This window comes from Ambystoma mexicanum, chromosome 4q, assembly GCF_040938575.1.
Source record: "Ambystoma mexicanum isolate Mex_15411 chromosome 4q, UKY_AmexF1_1, whole genome shotgun sequence".
Lineage (NCBI taxonomy): Eukaryota > Metazoa > Chordata > Amphibia > Caudata > Ambystomatidae > Ambystoma > Ambystoma mexicanum.
In genome coordinates this window covers 928,510,104-928,529,512 of record NC_090928.1, presented here as the reverse complement: position 1 = coordinate 928,529,512, position 19,409 = coordinate 928,510,104, and the positions used below count along the sequence as shown (strand labels likewise).

The 19,409-nt window shown below is 43.6% G+C and overlaps 1 protein-coding gene across 5 annotated transcripts in view; it reads left to right on the top strand.

Moving 5' to 3' along the window:
- EML4 (EMAP like 4) overlaps positions 1-19,409 on the top strand; it is a 1,387,551-nt gene that overhangs the window by 104,449 nt on the left and 1,263,693 nt on the right. For 3 of the 5 annotated variants that reach the window (XM_069608483.1, XM_069608482.1, XM_069608480.1), the window contains exon 1: positions 8,650-8,857. The exons of 1 other annotated variant lie outside the window; for it this stretch is intronic. In XM_069608483.1, coding sequence (XP_069464584.1) covers positions 8,791-8,857 — 67 coding nt within the window. In that variant the 5' untranslated portion in view covers positions 8,650-8,790. Of the gene's footprint in view, positions 1-8,517; positions 8,858-19,409 lie in introns of those variants that run through there. One more of the 5 variants, XM_069608484.1, reaches the window with a different exon arrangement.

The following is a 19,409-nucleotide window of genomic DNA, read 5'->3' as shown; positions in this document are numbered from 1 at the left end:
GTCCGATAGCGCTGCTGGATGCGCTGGGAAAAATCTTTTCTAGGATGGTTTTAAGAGAATTCAATGATTGGACAGTGAAAGCTGCCCTGCGTGATCCAGCCCAAACCGGTTCGTTGCGGGTCTAGGGACCGCTGTAAACCTGATCACCTTGAACGCCATCAGGCACTAAACTCAAATTAAGAGACACCACTTTACTTTGCATTTGTAGACTTACATTCCGCATTTGATTCAGTTTCTAGACCAAAACTCATGGATAAATTGATTCAAGCGGATTGTCCTCTAACCTTAACCGATATTATCTTTTTACTTCATTCTCAAACAAAGGTATTCATAAGACTGAATATGGAAGCTTTGCTTTCAAATGCTGTTGTTACAAATAGAGGACTGAAACAGGGATGTATTTTAGCGTCGGCACTTTTTAATTATTTTATTAACAATATTCGATGGATTTTTACCAAGCTTGTAGCTGATGCACCCAAGTTAAATGGTGTGAAAATCAGTACCCTATGGTACGCAGACAATCTTGTTTTATTCTCAAACACCAAGCGGATTGCACAATTTGTTAACCTCACTTTGTTCTTATTTTCGAGAAAATGACTTGGTTGTTAATAACACGAAAACTCAAATTGTTACGTATGTTCCGAAGGGCTTGCGAAGACGAATAATGGTGTGGCAAATAGAAAATACTATTTTACAAGTAGTTCCAAACTACATTTACTTAGGCCTCATTTTTGATGGTTGCCCATCTCACTATTCGCAATTACGTAAAATAGAACAATATCCACTGCCATATATCAAACTAGATTGTCTCGAAGTATGGCAAATTTTCAATAAAGCCCGCCATCATATACTGGAGTCAGAACGTAGTGGCCACAATATTATATGGTCTGGAGACGTATAGCACAATTCCACTGACTTTTTTGAACTCATTGGAGGCCAAATTTTGGTGTGCTACTTTACATTTACCACAATGCATCCCAGGAGTGCTCATTCGCTATGATCTTGGTTTAATTTCGCTAACTGCAATGTATAATTGGCGTCGATGTGCCTTGTTTCGGAAATGTTTGTTGACTTCATGTAACAATACTACATTAGCTATAGTTGCCAGCTATTTACTTAAATCTTCCGAAACAATGGTCTAATAATATTCTTGTTGTTATGCTGACATTTCTCTTGAGACCCTCTTATTCAATCCAGAGCGGGCTAAAAAAAAACTTTTCTTAATGGATTGGATTGATACGATGGCCAGCTGTTTACAGTACAAAGATTTTGATAGTTCAGTATTTGGTCCTAAACGTTATAGAGAAACTGCATCATACTTAAACCTAGCGCCATCTGCTGCTACAAGAAATGCAATATTGCGTTTACGATTTAATATCTGGCCTGCTCGTGAGATCAAAGCCAGAAGGAAACAGATAGCTTCAGATGATAAATGGTGTCGTTTTTGTAAAGATGATAGTTGTTGAGACATGGCAACATGTAATTATTGATTACCCAGAATTTATAAATCTGAGGAGGATTCACTTTGCTAAACATCTTGCGTATTTTGCACAGATTGACTCTAAACATCGATGGGTAGCATTGGCAGCTACCAAATGTATGAGCATTAGATAAGCTACTATCAACTTTCTGGCAGCCCTGAAAATGGAATGATTGGTAATCAATTTCCTGTGTGGATGCACTTTTAAATCGTCTTCTGAAGGTGTTCTTAAGGTCCTTGAAGAGTTTTTGTACACTCAAACTTTGTGATACGCTTGTTTTAATGGTGATTTGTTGTTGTAATTGAAATTGTAAATAGTATTTGTGCATTTCTTTTATGTAAAAACATTTCTTCTTTTTATATTCACTGTTATGAGAATTAATTGATTGATAAAATTGTAATAATTGAAAAAGTTGATTTATTTCAACTATATTCAATAATAAAAAAATAGGAAATTAATAAAATAAACATGTTTTATGTGAGAGTGTTTCTGCATGCTTGCATGTGAAGAGTTGTCTGTGCAAGTGCACTTAGGAGGGCGTGCATGTGAATGCAGTCTGAATGTTCTGTATGCACGAAGGGGGGGAAGGGTGTGTGTGTGTGTGTATTCGTCCGTGTCCCCACCAGAATGGACGTTTGCTTACAATGGCAGAGCATATTTTACTGGCATTACTACCAAATCCAAGTTGATGTGGGGATGCACGGTCTACATTGGGGCAGCCAGCATGAAAGTTTTATTACATTGGCATTGCATGTTTAGGAGTATCATGGGGAAAGGCAACACAATGAATGTTCTTATGTTTAATGTTAGGGAGAATTCTCAACAATGGCTAATTTCCCTTACCTACTGAGTCCCTCAGCTGCTTTGCTGGATTCCTAGGATTTCTTTTTTTCATCTGGTAAGAGTGTGAGCCCTTTTCCCACTCTTGCATGTGTTTTGCTGTGTGTGTTTAACATCTTTGTGTTCATGGACTGTGGAGCCTCACCTGCTCCACAGGCATTATCTTTTTTACTGTGTGTTACACTGCACCTTCAGTGCAGTGACGCATGTTGTCTTTTAGACTTCCCAACTCCGACTCTATTTTCTGGGACTGACTACTGTCTCCCAGAACATGTAAAGTTGCCATTGACTTTATTAGTCTTTTTAAATCCACAGACCCAGTACAAACCATCTTACGTGGAGTACTGGAAAGGGTTACTACTTATCCCTTTTTGTCTGTTTCTCTTGGAGCATTGTTTTGCTCCCTTTTCATCAAGACTTGGCTGGTGGCAGTGGTAACTACCCTATTTTTCCTACCGCGGTTATCTTAAATAACCCTGGTATAGTTTTAGGCTATGTTGGTAGCCTCAAACTTAAACCCGCTGGACCATATGTTTTTATACGATTCCGGCTGGGTTTATTCGCCATTTCTTTTTGAAAATGTCTCTCGTGTTTTTCTCTGCGTGCCAAACCAGGTTTGGTTCCTTTGTTGACCGTCTCTTTGCGGGCTTCTACACGCCCTCCTAAGGCGCCTGAAAGTCTGGGTAGGCAGGATGTGAGGGAGGGGTTTTAGGACCCCTGCCATGAGTTCCCTTGGTAACCCAAGTCGCACTCCTGTTTGATTGGCTAGGTGACTGTCCGGCGAGGACAGCCATCCTGCTATGTGATTGACAGCCAGGCTGTCTGAATGGGGAAAACTGCATAAATGCAGGTCTCTGGGTCTGGAAAGGCAGAGTCGCCACTGGAACGAAAGAACCGACGAGGAACTGACGGAAGAGGACCCCTACCACAACTGAACCGCCCCATGAAGCCCTGCTGCAGGTCTACCTCGAACTCCAACGACAGAGAAGTTCCTCCCGGAACCTTCTTCCCCTGAGCTGGTGGGACCAACCAGTTTGCCCAAACTGCAAGCCAGGACTCCCTCCTCTGGTCGAATTCGCTGTACAGAGCTACAGTGGGCTGGATAGCCAGGAAGGTCAGACACTGCTTGGGTTTTAAGGAGCGCACCTTTTATTCATTGATTTGCTCTGCTGCTGGTTTCTTCCCTGGGCAGTGCAGGACCCTCCAGTCTTCCTACTTCATGTCAGTCCGACAGTCGCTTCAGGAACTGTGAGCCTGCAGGAACTGCCAGGAACTCCGCCTCAGCTACAGCTTCTTCTCCATTTAAAGGTACTGTGCAAATCCGCTTATTCGTTTCGTCCATCTGCGGTGAAGGTGTGTGAAACCTTTTGCCAATCCGAAGTCTTGTCCTTCTCTACTCTTTAAACTAACTTTTCTGCCGACCAACTTCGTCCGAAACTCTTGGCAAAGACTTAACCGCAAACTACCCCGAACTGTGTGATCTTGAGCAAAAGAATATTGTCCAATTGACTTTGGCCCTAAGCCTATTTGATTCCATCACTGTAGTTCCTCTTTCTAGATTTCCCTGTTTACTTACCTGTTGGTGCTGCTCAATTTCTGCCTAACTTTGTCTTTCGCTCCCTTTTTAAATTACTAGAGTGCCATTTTGCTCCCACTTCATTTTGTGAGCTTAACTTGTCTAGAAACTATTGGGAGTGGTGTGGTGTATTAAGAGTGTGATTTTTTTAACTGCTTTACTTTACTGAAATGTTATACAACTGATGTGTAAATAAATGTATATTATTTTACTCAGAAACCTTGAGTCGGTGTTTGTTTGAATCATAGTGATTGCTGTCCTTTGTGTAACTATTGATACTGCTCACTTGCTCTTGAGATAAGTCTGGCTGCTCAGCCATCGCTACCACTTTACTGTGCAGTACAGGCTTGTACCAAAGGTGAATTTGTACTGTCGCTTGTTGTCTTAATTGTGTGTGGTGTTCCCAAAGGGTACTGCATATAATTCTGCCTAACATTGAATACTTACCTACGTTGAGGTGCCAGTCTGGACATTTGCTTGCAGTGGAATGACGTTTTACCGGTATTCTGTGCAAAGCCAATGTGATGTGTTCTTATGAGGGGGAAAATGGGCTACAATGGGACAGCCAGCAAGGACTATAATTTACAGTGGCATGCCATTATGGGCAAAGGCAAAAGGAGCATGCCCTTCATGTGAAGATACTGGCAGTGCCACCATGGACACGTTTTCTTATAGCATTATTAGTGGCATTATGGACAAAGCAAACTTGAGTATGGTCTTATGTAGGAATACGTTCATATACTGGTGAGTCAGCCAGCATGGTCACCTATAGGCAGAGCTATCATGAAAAGTGTGTTTGTTTGTTTTTTTTTTTTGTTTTTTTTTTTATACTATCGGATAATGTGGGCAAAGGCATCATAAAATGCTCCCGTGCATTGTTGGTGACTTTGCATCTATTCATGTTGCCCTGCAAAGACGATTGTAAACTATGTGGCTTTTTACCCAATGTTGTACTTGGTGTGCTGTAAAATGCATCATTTTCACCCATTACTTAAATCATTTTCACATGGCCAGAGCACCCTTTCGTTAGTTATGGCTCCCGTGCTATGATGGCCCTGAAATGCTTGAAAGGTTCTAAAACAACTGCTTTCGCATGCCAGGGTGAAGGCTAGTGGCAGTGTTGTTTACTTCTTGTTGACCTACATCAGTCCAAAGAATACTTGCACAGATTTAGATTTTCTTAAGCAGGTGACTTATTTGCGCTAAATAAAGTTGAATTTTAGATTGTTTTTGAAGGGAGAAACTTTAATAAATAGTGTAAATTAAGTAGTGTTATTTGCATCAAAAGATATAGAAAATCGATTATTAACTGCGTTGAATTATGGGCTATGGGTTAAACTGTTTAAGTAATAGCATTGGCGTGTTTTCGCTTGTCTTCATGTTAAAAAAGGGGCATTAGTTTGGGCTGAAGGACACGCAGAGTGCTTATAAATAGAGTGGCTGAAGGCAGACATGGAAAGGCATTTTTATTATAGCAGTAGCGGGTTTACAACTCCAATCGTATAATTTATTTATTGATATACTTACAGCACAGAGCTTTGTATATCCAACATAAAAACATTGAAAAACAGTAAAAGTTAAAACACACATTAAAAACAATATAAATCACATGATTTCAAAAATATTTTGCATTAGTAAGAATCCTCTTAAAACCATATTAATCAATCTAGGCGGGAGCTATTTACATCAATAAAACCCCCTCAGATAATTCTTTCAGGATATCAGTGCATTTTACATAGAATTTGGTCATATAATATACCAAGGTAAGATCATAGCCCTCCATAAACCAAGACCACCACACAAATAAATCAACAACATTGCCATTATTGGTGTACGAGCTAAAGTAACTCGTCCTCGGTTGTTGCAAGCTTTCGCATTCAAATAGCAAGTGCTAGATGGTTTCAATTGCTACAATTGCTGCCTCACCACCCCTAGATTCAAGCTTGCTAAGGTAGATGGCAGTAGCTTTCCTGTGAAAGCAGCCCAGCTTTGGAATTCTCTGCCACACCCTTCTAGAGAAGATCAACCATACCTGAATGACGTAACTACATTAACCTCCTCAAATCCACTGACCTATAGGCTATACCTCTTTAATGAATTTGTATATTCCCTCAAAGTATTTCTTGAAACAGGCATGCTGTATATATGTATTTTTCCTGTTTATAACCTGTATGTTTTATTCTTGCTCATAACCTGTAACTATGTAACCTAAGCCTTGCATCTTCTGTAACTGCTGTGCCGCGATACCCCCAGGTCTGGTGCGCATTACGGGTCTGGTGCGCATTAGAAATGAATAAACAAACAAACATACAGTGCCACATAATTGGCAATATCGACACTCACGGAATATACCATAGCAAGCACCTTGAGTGATTAAAACTTCATTATTGTTAAACTTCAGGAGCATATAGTGTCTTGCTATAAAACTATTTGGGTGGCCCGCAATGTAGGTCGGTTTAATCAAACATCCAGAGATATATGCACAAAACAGAGCACTATTCTATTCAGTGTTTAACAATACTAGATGTTGTTCTATACTATAAATGGTGAGTTTGGTTTTTAGGCTCGATTTCACAAGGTGTACATCGCCATCGCGTGTAAGGCTAAGACACCCAACACACCACTTTGAATGCAGAGCGAGCAATGATCCTAGCATGCCAATCGAATGGCGGTAATCAAGTTCATGGAAGGCCTTTAAAAACGTGACCATAGATATAATTTAATTCTCAGAAGACTGCTTTGAAAAAACACTGGCAGGCACTTTGAGTGTAAAGTTTGATGGGAAGGCTTGATTAAAGCAAGCTCAAAGAGTTCCCATGAGGAGGGGTTTTGGGCTGGGAGGGGCAGATAGGTGGGAATGACCATAGGGATTAGCGATGGGCAGTCAATGGCTGGGCTCATAACCGAACAGCAACTACGGGCTGTCTGCCCTTCCTCATATGCCAATTTTCCCTAGCTGTAAAGTAGCTGCAATAGTTTTGGCTTATAGGTGTCACAAGCGACATTTAACAGCCCAAACTAATGACTTAAGCATTCACTTTGAAATACACAGTTCTATTACATCTGATTTTAATTTAATTGTATCATGTCTGGAAGTAAAGTCTCCGATAATGAGACAGCAGTACATTCTTGGGGATTGACTTAAAAAAAAAAGTGGAAAATGTACGTGAATATGAAATTGTATCTGCCTATAACCGGTCACAACTAAGTGCAATCTGGTGGACTTGCTTGGGTTTGTGCACTTGGATTCAAGGCGTGGTGTAAGAGGGCACCAACATTTAATTTAGCCCCGACTGAAGATGTATAGGTGCCCATTTCAACTTGATGGTTGGGGTGCTGCTTAGAGTGGAAAACAGTCTGAAGTACGCGTGAGGTGCATACATTATATTGGAGACAAATACAGCCAGTGATTAATAGCCACCAATTATTATGAAACTGCCTGCCAGCAGAGACCTGAAACACTAAATGCCCACTGATGAGCTATAAATCTGCCTTTGTCAGTAAGTGGCTGATGCTGAGGAACCAGTGTTAAAAAGTGAAGAGGTGATGACACTTCTGTATACCCCGAGGGAAGGGGTGGCCAGGTCTCCAGCAAGGGCAGCTTGCAAGGTGAGATCTGCAAAGTGCACATTGTATTCCCCTAAAGGAAAATGATCTATAAAGGAATAGATTGCAGCGTTATACTACTGACTGGCAACACGGGGGCAGTTGCTGCCCCCCACCACCTTTCGACTGAAAAAGTTGAAACGCCATGGCGCTAGCCATGAACTAGTTCTCTCATCCTCAACGAGTTTAGAGCCCCAGTCGAGGTATGGGGCAGCATTTCATGCTTGCGAGGCCGACACATTTGACCAATTTTGCTACCTAATCAATGATGACGTCTAATTACAGCGCTTAAGATGTGTAGCCTCGTGATATGCAGTGTTTCACGGCAATAAGCCTAAAGCAGCCAAACTTTATGGTAGTCTCCCTGACTCCTGGCATTTATCCGGAACTTTTTAAAATGTGTTTATACTATACTGCAATTTATGGTGTTTAGTGAAATTGCGAAATTAATCAATGTGTGTCCAAAATAAATGCAAACGTCGTCGGTTTTCAGTTCCGTTTATCGTAGCTCGGTGTTAAAAACGTTGTTTGCAAAATAACAGTTATGCGACACGCATTCTGCCTGGCTACAAACATAATAGTGGGTTTTACAGTAGAGCCGACCCTGCGGAATTGCTGATCTTGACCCCACAAATCAGGGTGTAAGTGCAACTGGAGCTAAACGTGTATCGTGGTGTGTAAAGTCTGCCCTGTCCATCGAGTTTATTGAAAGGCGCGAGAGACACTGCTTTCTGAAAGGTACACGTTGGGCAAACCGGAAGTCTGCGCCTGTGGAAGGAAGCCGGGGCTGTTTATCACTTCTTTTCGCAGAAGCACAATGTAACGGTGTTGTTAATGTCCTTGGCAAACTTGTAGGAGGCGGCAGAAGTCGCTCGCCCATTAAAACGCTGGGATAATTCATGACCGGTGCCCTGCGACATATAAATTACTAAAGTGCATGTGTGAGTGAGTGGAGGCGGCGCTGTGCGAGCACACGGCCCCCTCCCTGGGAGCCTGGGGCCTGTGTCAGCCTCCCACCACCACCACCACCTCCTCCTCCTCCTCCCTCCTCTCGGTCTGCCTTCCTGTGCTCAGATTGCAGAGGCAGGCCGGACGGCCCGCCATATCTCTCGCAGCTTTCCTTTCTGCCAGCACAGAAGTGCCTTGCGGTGGGCCATCTGGACGGGAGGATTTCCTCAGAATTCGAGGTATGCTGGCTGCTCCGGCGCGCTGGGGCCTGATCTGAGAGCAGCCGGGGAGCAGCAGCGAGCCGGGGACACGCAGACGCACACACCGGAGAGCTCCAGGATGGAAGACGGCTTGGCCGACCTCCCGGCAGTGTGCAACTCCTCTGCACTGGGCAACTACTGCAACGGTAACGTACTGCTTTTCCTGAGCGCCGGCTTGCCAGAAATCCGGGGCGCCAGAAAGGGAAACGTAGATATAGCCCAAAGGGGTCCGAAAACAAGCCCAAATGTAGCCCAATTGCCTGCTTCCCCTGGCCGCCTTCAATATTGCAGTGGGTCAGACAATGAAGTTGTCACACGGTACCTTTTGTTGTGCGTCTATGTTAGAGGAGTACATTTGCAAAACTATAAAGAGTTGTGAAATGCTTCTATTCAAGATGGGCAAAATAAAGCAGCAAGCCCACTTCTTTTTATTTTAACATTTGTATGGTTTTAGATGTTTCCTTCAAATAATTTTAGAATTTGTATTCTTTTCAGAACAGCAGTTTAAAATTGTGCTTTAAGGTTTTGCATGTATGCTTTGATTCTCAACAGTATTTTGACTTCATTGCTTTAATCATATATGGATGTGTTGTGCTGTATCAACAAACATTTTATTGTCAAAGCACTGGTGGGGCGGGTTGCCGGACAACTCCCAATCCGCACACTTTGTCATTTTCTACAAATCTGATTTTTGAGTGCCTCAGTTGAGCTGTAAATAGCGCATTCTGGCAACCTAGCATAGGTGCTTGTTTTTCAGGGTCGCGGGACATCTGAGGATGCACAACTTCAGAAAGGTAGTAAGAGGCACATATAAGTCTTTAAAAAGAGGCCCCGCCGGTGCTGCGTAGTCATGTGGAAGTGCACGAGGGTGTCGTATTTCCGACAGACGGTCAAAGTGCAACTCGGGCCGGTCATTCATTCAGCCAACTGCAAACTTGCACAGGGGTTTTAAGTGTGCCCTGTGCGCTGCCTTATCATACAGTGCAGTCGTTCAAAGCCAGATAGAAGTATAGCACAGCGAGCGCCTTTAGTACGCCGAATGGGTGGATTGCCGTCTTGGCTGGCTCAATTTGTATGTTTAAAAAAAATGTATAGTCACTAACCTATAAACGACTAAAGTTTTCTGAAATTGCTGACTGTGCTGTATCTTGTATGGTTGTTTCCTATGGAGCAAAATGCGCGAACTCTGTGCACAGTAGCCAAGCCGGACGTGCTGCCATTTACCCGGACCCAGATCTGCTTAGAACCGGCCCTGCTTAGAGATTGCAAGTCGGTGCGCACCTTCCTTTGTTTGATTTGCCTGAAACAACGTCTTTCTGCGAGTTTCACAGTAAATGGGAAATGCAGAACAGGCACCACGTGCTCATTTACTCGGATCTGGGGTTCGGTCTACTGAAAGGGGGGGGGAGAACAGGGACCCAAATAATAATTTGCTTTGAAGGCTCATTGTATTTTGGAGCATACACGGGATGCACTTGTTGAAAGGCGAAGGCGAAGGGGGCCAGGGGGTAATCTAATCGCAGGGTTTGCTTGGGCATTTCACATATGCGCCCACTGCTACTCATTGAGTGAAAACAAGGTGAAATGCTTGCTCAGAATTGAGCCATGTGTGGGTTCAGGGTTCTTGTAGGGCACCTGCGTTCTTGTATGTTGCGCTTAATTCCACTCGTTTGTTTCCTTTTTTTCTTACTGCATATGTTGTTTCCAAAACTCATGATAGAGCCGGTTTGTATGGAGCATCCAACACATTTTTCTTTTTCTTTCCACCTGTTATTAAGAATCTGCATAGCTGAAAATGTACATCACACTCATACCCTTCTGCACAAGTGTCCCCTCTTTAGATAAAGATAAGATGCCATCAGTGCATGCAGGGCACTTGGCATACCTGGCCACGGCTCCACAAGGCTCTAAACCAGTGGTCTTCAAACTTTGGGCAGGCAGAGCCCCCCTGAAAGTGCCGGATGGAAAGTATGTAGAAATCGCTATGAACTTTTGCGTGCTGTCACCGCACCCTACTCCCAGTACAGACCCTGGGCTTTCCCCCACCATACTCCCACCACTATCCCAGTTCTGCCGCCCATCCTGCTCCCACCACAGTCCCATAACACAAGCATACACACATCCATACACATTTAAATAAAAAATAAATCGCCATGAACTTACCTTCTGCAGGGGCCTGCACATGGTTGCTAAAATGCCCCGCTCCAGGTTGCTCTGCCCATATGTGCGAGGAGGCGCAGGAGCACCCCCTCGCACATTAGGGGTGTCATGGTATTAGTTTTATGACGGTACGATAACCTTCTTGCCAAATGACGGTATATCATGGTTATCGCGGAATAGCATGTGGAGTTAACTCATCTTAAATATTTTCTAAAGGGTCATAAATTGTCATTTATCATCACAAACAAAACCAGGCACCCAGGGCCAGAATTGGGCTGTTCAACATACTTTCCACTGAAATGCCACCTCTTGCTTCCACCAAACACAAAAACACGTGTGGAGAGGAGTAGGGGTGGGGGAGGGCCCTGCTGAGACTGGCAAAGCAAACTTAATAGCTTTTCTTAAGTGGTCATTTAGGCTTTTAGCTTCCCCACTGGCGACTGGTGAAGATGAACATGTTGCCATCTTGATAACCTGCATGCCACAGATCAATGGAGGCTGATCGTTACGTTACAGCCATTAGTGTTTACTTGCGGGCCAAAAGGTGTTCAGTAATCACAGACATGTTACCCTTAGGTATGGCAGCAGGGAATACCCACAGATGAGTGAATTTCGCAGTGTGACTTATATTTAAATTCAATGATAGAACCAGGGAAATCCCACCATGTCATGTTTAGCAAACATTATCCATTATAAATATATAAACCCCAAAGCCACCAACCGAAAGTAAACCCTTTTCCTTCTTGGCACTGTTTTTATTCTTCCTATTGCTAACATATTGATTGTGTCAGGCACGTGTGGTTTATGGAATGGCATTAAAAACTGCTCCAACTGAAACTACTTCGCAGATGGCACACCCAACAGTCCAAGACCAAGACTGCGCAGCACTTGCTTACTGCAGCTTTTCCAAATCAGATTAAAAAGCACACTTAACGGTATAAACAGTATACCGGTATAAACAATGTGACGGTTATTATTGTTCAATTGAGTGGTTCACGGTATCTTTAACGGTATACCGTTATACCGTTACATCCCTATCGCACATACATGCATGCAGTGCCCCAGCCAGCATTTCCAATGAGCTATGCAAGGCTGGCGAAGCAAAACACCCGCAACGTTGCATGGCTCAGTGATCATGTGCGGCTGGGGAAATGAACTGTCAAAGGCAAACAGTGTTTCCCTTTGACAGTTCAGCCAGCCCAGGAGCACTCCTTCAGCTGGAAAAAGCAGCTGAGGGAGTGCTCAGTGTTTCACTGGGCTGGCTCCTCGGTTCCTCCATAATGGGTGAGGTGGCCAGTGGGTGAACGCCCCCTCGCCCATTTGGGATGAGTCGGCAGGCTTGGACTGGCCTCTAGGGCAATAGGGCGATGACTGACTGTACCAAAAATGCAAAATGCTAGTGTTGGCCAATCAAAATGGGCCACTTTTTTGGCCAATGTGGGCCAGTTTGAGGAGTTGCTTCACTATGCAGCTAGTAGTTTTGACCATTGTTGCTGAATAAATATTCTTTAAATTTCACAATTTGTTTACATTTGAATAAAAAAAAACCTTGGGTACTATTCAAACAGTCTGTGACTAAAGGACTGAATATCCATTTGCAACTGCTGCCCATGTTTTCATTGGTGCCTAAGACCGTTTTATGGTCCAGTCTGACCATGTGAGCTGCCCCCTCCCATTTCCTGCATCTTTTTTTTTTTTTTTTTTACATTTCATGCTGGGCTCTGATGCCCCCCGCCTAGGAGGCGGCCGCGCCCACCCTGGGGTGGCGCGCCTCACAGTTTGAAGACCTCTGCCTAAACACTCTCGGGGTGATTCCACCTGAATCAATTAAGGTGAGCAAGTTCTAGGAGGTAGAAGAAGTGGTGACCCATGAGATGACGTCGGAGAGGGTAGCAGAAGGCGTCCATGGGATGTATGCTGCAAATGTGAGAAACAAGTAAAGGGCTTAGTGGCCACGCTGTCCAATGGAAAGCCTGTGACAGGAGGGTCAAATTCTAAAAAAGAAAAGTGGGGTGACTCCTTAACATACGGAATGGGATATGATGTCACCAGAAGTTTGCATATCAAGGTGAAATATGCACATTTCGTTCAATTGGCTTTATATTACCATACAAATTGCACAGGACGAATGGTATTAGCCTTTCATAAAATGAAGACAAACAAAAAACGAGGAGACTATTTTTTTTCTAAATGTGTTTTGAAAACCATAAAAGGTGTGCGTTTTTAAATCCAAGAATCCATACCAATGTTTTCCCTGGAACATTTAGTCCTGAAATGTCACATTTCAACTTTAGTTGTCTGCAATTCTCATCTGGTTTATGGTAGGGTGACTAGATTGGCAAAATAAAAAACCGGGACGGCCACAAACGTGGCAGACACTCCTGCCCCCTGTCTTCCCCTACGAGCAAGTCATTTTTCCAAGACTGAATGCTATCCTGCAAATAAACCGTGCGGTTTTGATTTTTAATGTAAACCTCTCATTAACAAAGGAGCGTTTGCCTTTATTAATACATGCTTTCCAATCTGTTTGGGTTCCCAGTCAGTATGTGTTCCTCAAGCTGGTAATGTGTATGATGGCTACTGAAAGGTTGGGGGTCAAGCCCAGCCTGGGATGTCAGAAAAACGGAATATAAAATGCTAATTATTCTGATGTTTGCTCGCTTTGTAATTTTTGCCCACCATCAATATTCAATACTGGTAACATTCTCTTTATCCAAAAACCGGGATGTGGTTTTTAAATAATCCTCAGGACGGGGAACAGAGGGCCTAATTCCGGGACTGTCCTGGAAAAACCGGGACGTCTGGTCACCCTAGTTTATGGTGGTGTCCGGCCTATGAGAAAAACAAAGTTCCTATTGTCAATAGAAACTCCCGTGTGCAATCTCTCTTCTATATGCACTTGGAGGGTGTCCGGCCTATGAACCTGGCGACCGCAGTTTGAGTCCCGAGGTAGGCATACATTTAGCAATGGCAGCCAATGCTTTTTATTTTACACACAGTCCCTAAAATAAACGGGGGGCGGTGTCCACCCTCTGACAAAAGTGGGCAGTTGCTGTCCACCGGCGTGTACCCTCGACTTGAGCCCTGGCCTGGGAGGCCCCGCTCACCTAGTGGGGAAAGCCTACCGGGCACTTAACCCCTTCCCCCCGCTACATGCCCAAATAAGGAGGGTGGAGGTAGGGTTGGTCCAGGAAGGAGAAAATTGAAAGGGGGAGGCTGAGGAAAGATCAATTTCTGGATGTACACCACAAATTGAGGAGTGGCGTCAAGGGACAAATAAGGGGGCAATGAAAGGAGAATTCCTCCTTCATGCATCAGAACGAGATTTGAGCAAGTGGACCATACTCTAAAGTAAATGCGATCAGGATAATAAAAACCCAGATGGAATTCCGGGATCGTTCCCTGGGGAATAAAGCCTGTGCCACTTTATTATACCCCCCACCAGTCCAATGGTACAGTTAATTTTACCCTGCTGCAGAATCTTGTGAGAAGGTCCATTTCTCTCGGCCATCTTCCCCCAGTTTCCATAGTGTCCCGCAACCCCCAGTCTCCCATCCCTGCACTTACATGGAGGTCCTTTTTGCCATGCTTGTTTCCCCTCACTGATCAAGGGCTTATGTGGGATGCGACCCGTTGCAGCGCCACCGCTCCCGCCTCTATACCTTGCAACTCCTGCATCTTCTTGGTCTTGCCCTCCCATGCTAGTATGGTTTGTTTTCTTTGCCCTACCTTTAGGCCCCTTATTTCCCCCAACCTGCCTTCACTTCCCCAGCTCCTTACCTACTCAATCAATGGCGGGTCAGGGTTCGGTCTGCATGCTCCTCTTCAAGGTGGAGACATTGGTCACACACTCTGCTGGCAAGTATTTAGAGTTCTGCAGTCCCCTTCCGTCCCCATACACATCCCAATCCCTCTTCCTCGCACATCCCTTGTCCCAGTTTCTCCCACCTCCCACACTGTTTCCACGAGTGGCGCAGTTTGGTGATTTGAGTTATTCAGTCCTGTTTGCATAGGACACAGATGTGCCCCCTTGCTCTACCTTTATCCAATGGTCACCTGTTAGGGATATTTATGCAGCATTCATCGATGCTTGGAATTCTTTCCCTCTTCCGTCAAAAGTTCCACATGAATATTCCTTTTTGCTTCAATCTAGCCCTGTCTAATGACTTGTATCGATCCACGTAGACCCCTCTCCCTGTGCCACAAAAGTAAGCCAAGAACCAGGCCGGTGTGCAGAAAGAATATATATTTATTAAATAATATGTCCCATTAATCTTTTATACAGAATCACAACACACACCACCTCACTCCGTGGCACAAATGGTGTTCTTTTCCTACCAATTTGTGTTCACACAAATTGAAAACAGTTGAATTTAAATAAGCTGCAACACTTACCTATAGGCAACACAACTTCACCCATACAGCACTTTGTATTTTCGCTTTTCCCAGCACATTTGAAAATGTTAGCAGTACTCTTTAACTCAATCACAGTTAAAACGTTTTTTGACTGGCACTGTGCTCTTAGCAATGCTGGCAGTTCTATAACACAGCAAACTTTTAAAAACAAACACTTCTCATTTTGATTTGGAAACCTTTCTCGTTCAACACAATGCAAGGCAAAATCTCCCTTCTCGCAGAAGCCGCATTCAGTAGAAACTATTCTTTTAAATCCGTGACTGCATTTTATTTCATTTAGGCAAAACACTTTTCTATCCCAGCACCAAAATCCAGACATTCAATTTTCGTCCAAAACCCCTCTGCTTAAAGGCAAGTTCTGAGGAATGGTGAATTGTTAGGAATTTTGTTTTGGACAAGGACACCCCTTCCATTTAGGGAATTCTGGGATTGGCAATGAGAAATGGGAATACTCAATTCTTTTGAACGACTATAACTTGAATTAGCGCTAGGAAAAAGGGCAGAGGTTTCTCCCCCGATCTCCACCACCTTCCATTCCCCCAAAAGTGTCATCTAAATGTCATATACCAGTTTATCGGTCCTTGATTTTGATTGGACACCTACGGTCCTCTCCTCCGTCTAAGGCCTAGCCTCTATCTCTGGATAGGCTCCTGGAGCTATGAGGTTTAGATTGGAGGAAGTATTATTCTATCTAGTGGGATTTACATTTTTACACATTTTCTCAAGTCCTACATGACACGTTTATTTTAAGAATAAGCGTTAAATGGTATATATTTAGATTCATCTAAACATAGCAGACTTGATGAAGTGACTCCCGTTTTGGCACAAGGTTGCAGGTGCAAACAGGTTTACTCAAAAATGAGAAGTCCGGATCACCAACTTGTATATGCAGTTACATGATTCCCCAAGCTACTCCCTCCCCAAGTTTCTGCTTCATAACATTTTCTGGTGAGCCAGAAACACATTTTAGGTTGTTACTTGGTTTCCAAAGGTCGAACTTTGATGAGAGCTGTGGCAACAGAAAGGCCTTGTGCTAAGCTTTTCCATAACATCTGACCCATTTCTGCACATATCATGGTTCCTGAGAAAACCAATCAAGTATGATTTTTGCATACACTCATTTTGCCCCCATTTAATTATATGCATATTTTTACTCTAAGTACATTCAGTTTCATTTCTTCACTGAACATTAACTCTGGGCATCTGCTTGACTCTGGCCTGGTGTAAAACCATTAATCCCTCTTGCAAACTCAGAGGTCTGCAGAAGAGATCTCATCTTCCGGCCCAGATGGTCTAACCTCTGCCCTCTCAACATCATGCGGCAGGCTCTGTAAAGCGTCATTTGTCATTTAAGAGTCGACCACACCATGAAACGTAATTAAATACATGTATTTTAAAAAAGATTTTACTTCCATTAATGGGTCTTCTGCTAACCTCCTAAAACTTTAGTGTCTTACAAGTTGGCCCTGCAGATATAGAGGATAGCTTTTAGTCCCTGATGGGGGGAAGGGGAAAATGGCTTATTGGAAAACTCTGCCATTCTTCATGCACAGAACTGCTGTTCAAATGTTACCCGTACATTATAAATGAGTACTTCTGTTTCTTTTTAATATAATTGCATTTTGCCATCCCTGTTATCATGATATGTAGTCGCATTATCAAGGCAAAGGAAATTATGACTCCATGTACTCATTATTTTAGACTGCAAAATTCACTCCCTTCCATGATAACAATTTCTACTTTTTCCAAAGCTGCACATTAGGCATCAGTAAGTTTTACTGGAAAGTAGGCCTCAGTCACATGTAATGAAAGTTACTTTCATGGCTTTGAATTTCACATGCAAGCCACACTTAATATGGAAAAGCAACTTCCTATTAGTGACTTTGGATGTCAAAGCCCTGTGTACCTCCATTGACCACACACTGAGACTTAGAGCCCTGGAGTATATGTACAATGAGGCATCTGCATCTTTCTACTCGCATCTAGAGGTGACAAATTTTGTAATTCTCCCTCACAAACAGCATTTTCCTTTTTGATGGCACATTCTACAGCCAAGCGGAAGGCATTGAAATGGGCGCAACATACGCGCCTTCAATTGCTAACCTGTTCATGCATCATTTTGAACCAGTCTGTGTTTAGCAACCTGGACCTCAACTGCCACATCCATAAAAGGTATCTGTATATTAATGATGTCATTATGATTTGGTCAGGCACATTAGACCAGCTCCGCTCTTACAAAGAATACCTGAACACGAATTAATTTGGCATACGACTAACGGGGACACAAATCCATCGCACCATTGATTTCCTGGAGATAAGAATCACTGCAGACACTGAAGGCCTACACACCTCTACCTTCAGAAAAACCACTGAAGACAACTATGTGCTTTTTGCTACTAGCTGTAATAGAGAGACGGTCATTGATAACGTACACAAAGGTGAATTCTTCTGCGCCAAAAGGAATTGCAGTAAGAACATCACGTACCTAGCTGAATGCAGACTCCTAGAAGAAAGATTAATCCGCAGAGGCTACAAGGCAAGAACTATAGATAAGGCAATAAGATTGGCCTCAACGATCAACAGGTCGACCCTTCTCACACCTAAAGCAAAGAGCACACTTGTGGAAGAACCAATAAGTTACGTAATCCAGAACAGTTTCAAAATACAGTGCATCCTCAATAAATATTGGCACTTGCTCACTATTGATGAAGACATCCAGGTATGGGTTACGAGACCCAAAATGTCGTTCACTAAAGCACCTATCCTAAAATCACTACTAAGTCCATTGTACATGGCACCACTACCACAGACGAGCCAGCATTGGCTCTTCATAGTTCATTCTTCTTGTTTTTACATGTGGTTCATACTCCATGTGCCCTCAGGCACACCATGCGAAATATGTGACCTTTAATAACACACACTCACCGGATTGAGCACTTCATTCATTGCAAAAGCACATTTGTGGTATATGCAATCATGTGTGTATGCAACCTAATGTACATTGGAAGCACCATAATAGAACTCAGGACGAGGCTACGAGAACATCTCAGCCTGTTCAGCTCTCAGGACAGCAGATACTCACTGGTGGCTCATTGGTAAGAGAAGCACCAGCTTGACAACAGAAGGGACATCTGCTTTATTGGCCTAGAGACAGTCAAATGTGACACACGAGGAGGTGACCGTGAGTTGAGATTAAGACAACAAGAAGCCAAACTCCTATGCAAGTGCAGAAGTGTCAGCAAGGTTCTCAACACATAATCTGAGCTAAATGTGTTCATATATAATTTATGCTCTTATTTTTCCTCTGTTCCCCTTTCCATGGCACACCGCACTTAACCTGCCAGCTGTCACCCATTGGCGCCCTCTCCACAGTCACCGGACCTCTGTGCCCTCGTTTACCCATCACCTGAAACCCATCACACATACTAGGAGTTCATCTCCGTTTAGTACCCCAGCACCTTGTGCTCCAACTAGCCCTGGATCGCTGATTCAGTCTCTCCTGTGATCAAACTTTACTCCCAAGCTCTCCAATCCACCGTTGGACTCTCCTCTCCTCTACTTGACTTATGCGTTTAGTCAAATCTTATGACCGGAGACACATTTTGCCAGCATCGGATCACATCAGGCCTTGCATTCTTTAGCAACACACAGCACTTAATTTTATTGGCCACCCTGCCACACTTCCATCATTGCCACTGAGCATTCAATTTCGCCTCTTTAACCATTTAACATGCTGTTATGACTCCCGGGAACCACTGTTTCGGGATGCCCTAATGATAAACACCCAATGCGGCAATGCTTTCTCACTGGCTGAGGCATGCACTCGACCATGAACATGCCCATCCCAGCAAACCTCAGCAAAACCTATCGGGTTGCTCTGCAAGTACTATTTAAAAGCGAACTGAGATGGCGGCTGGGATCGAAACATCACTGCCGTGACCGCTAATCTAGTTGCAGTGGCCTCTGTGGCCCACAAGGAAAGCTTGGATTAACTTTAGCTGCGAGAATAGTTATCCCCTGTCTCCAGCGCTGCACTTTTCCTCTCCACAGCAACCGTATGCAGTTTGCATTACTCTGCAATCGCCCCATTTCCTGAGCATACGGTCTGCAACAGTGCCCCCT